The 2,121-nt window shown below is 35.3% G+C and overlaps 1 protein-coding gene across 1 annotated transcript; it reads right to left on the bottom strand.

Annotated features, from left to right (window-relative positions):
* Window positions 1-1,047: 1,047 nt before the first annotated feature.
* LOC124888964 (uncharacterized mitochondrial protein AtMg00820-like) lies at window positions 1,048-1,758 on the bottom strand. The gene is made up of 2 exons (XM_047400251.1): window positions 1,617-1,758; window positions 1,048-1,574 (listed from the first exon to the last, which is right to left on the bottom strand). Exons 1-2 carry the CDS (start codon window positions 1,756-1,758, stop codon window positions 1,048-1,050), a joined length of 669 nt encoding a protein of 222 aa, XP_047256207.1.
* Between the last annotated feature and the right edge of the window lie 363 nt (window positions 1,759-2,121).

Below are 2,121 nucleotides of genomic sequence, written 5' to 3'. Positions count from 1 at the left end.
TCTACTCAAGGCCTTAGTAAAATGTCAGCAATCTATTCCTCGATAGAACAAAACATAATGGATATATGACCTTTTTTAACATTATCTCTAAGAAAGTGATGCCTAATATCAATATGTTTAGTTCTCTTATGTGAATAGGATTTTTATCTATGTTAATAGCACTTGTATTATCATAAAAAATAGGAACACAACCAACATCTATACCAAAGTCCATGAGTTGTTGCTTAATCTATAGAAATTGTGCACAACAGGATCCTGCAACAACATATTCAGCTTCAGCAGTAGACAAAGCAACTGAATTTCACTTCTTAGTGGACCAGGTAATCAGATATGATCCAAGAAAGTGTGCCACTCTTGTAGTGCTTTTCCTGTCCACCAGATATCCTGCATAATCAGCATCTGAGTAACCTATCAGATAAAAGTTACTACCTTTGGGGTACAATAAGCCAAGATCACTAGTTCCCTTTAAGTATCTGAAGATTCTCTTCACGTATTTTAGATGTGATTCTTTGGGTTTTGCTTGAAACCTGGCACATAGACCTACACTAAACACAATGTCAAGCCTGCTTACTGTGAGGTACAATAATGACCCAATCATACCTCTATACATCTTTTTCTCTATATCTAAACCTGTTTCATCCAACTCCAACTTTGTGGCAGTTGCAATAGGATTACTTATCTCTTTTGCCTCTTCCATGGAGAATCTCTTAAGAAGCTCTTTGACATACTTCTGTTGGTGAATCATTGTCCCTGAAACTGAATTCTTTATTTGTAAATCCAAGAAGTAATTCAGTTCTCCCATCATGATCATCTCAAATTCACAACTCATGAGTTTGGCAAACTCATGAGTCATACTCATATTTGTTGAGCTAAAAATAATATCATCCACATACACCTGCACAACTAATAAATCCTTCCCATTAGTTTTCAAAAAAGGGTATTATCAATTTTACCTCTAGTATGTCCATGTTCCAATAGAAATTTTGACAGTCTCTCATACCAAGCTCTTGGATCTTGTTTCAATCCATACAAGGCTTTGTCCAATTTTTACACATGATCTAGAAACTCCTTGCTTTCAAATCTTGGATGTTTAACATACAGCTCCTTCTTGAGAATGCCATTTAGGAAAGAACTCTTCACATCCATATGATAAAGGATAAACTCTATGTATACAACAAAAGCAACAAGCAATCTTATAGCTTCAAATCTTGCTATAGGAGCAAAAGTCTCATTAAAGTCAATTCCTTCTTCTTGATTGTATCCTTGAACCACCAATCTTTCCTTGTTTCTTGTAACTGTTCCATGCTCATTAACTTTATTTCTATACACCCATTTAGTCTCAATTACTGATCTATCTTTAGGGTGAGGAACTAAGTGCCATACTTTTCTTTTCCCAAACTGATTGAACTCTTCCTGCATGGCTATGATCCAATCAGCATCAAGCAATGCTTCAGTTATCTTCTTTGGCTCAATCTCTAACAAGAATGCCTTGAAGACACACATATTTCTCAATCCAGACCTTGTGGTAATCCCAGATATGAGATCAGCAAGAACATTCTCAATGGGATGTGATCCTTAATACTTATGTCATTTTGGAATCAAGCTTGGTGAGCTACCAGAATCATTATTGATGTTCTGAAATGGGGTATACTCAGTTCCTCCTATCACTGTGCCTTCAGCTTCAGTTCCCCCTATCAAAATATCTCCATGTTTGGTAGCACCAATTGATGCACTGGGTTGTATAACCTGTTCCTCCATGTCACTTCTTTCCTATAGGTTAGTCTTAATATAGGATTCATCAAAGATTACATGTATGCTTTCTTCAACACAGTTAGTTTTGTTATTTAAAACCCTATAAGCCTTACTATGAAATGAGTATCCTAAGAAGATTCCCTTATCACTTTTAGCATCAAATTTTTCCAAATTATCCTTTCCATTATTATGTATGAAACATTTACATCTAAAGATTTTAAGGTGAGAGATGTTTGGCTTTCTTCCTTTTAGTAATTCATAGGGAGTCTTTTCTAACAAAGGCCTAATTATGCATTTATTTATGATATATGCTGTAGTACTTATTGCCTCAGCCCAAAGGTTTTTAGCAATATTTGCTGCAAGTATCAT

Source organism: Capsicum annuum, chromosome 11 (assembly GCF_002878395.1).
Source record: "Capsicum annuum cultivar UCD-10X-F1 chromosome 11, UCD10Xv1.1, whole genome shotgun sequence".
Lineage (NCBI taxonomy): Eukaryota > Viridiplantae > Streptophyta > Magnoliopsida > Solanales > Solanaceae > Capsicum > Capsicum annuum.
Note: the sequence above shows the minus strand (reverse complement) of the source record. Positions and strands in the feature narration are given on the sequence as shown.

Coding starts and splice junctions, on each gene's coding strand:
- LOC124888964 (XM_047400251.1), bottom strand. CDS start 1,758: ATGGAGGAACAGGTTATACAACCCAGTGCATCAATTGGTGCTACCAAA. Junction 1,575..1,616: donor GAACATCAATAATGATTCTG/GTAGCTCACCAA, acceptor ATAAGTATTAAG/GATCACATCCCATTGAGAAT.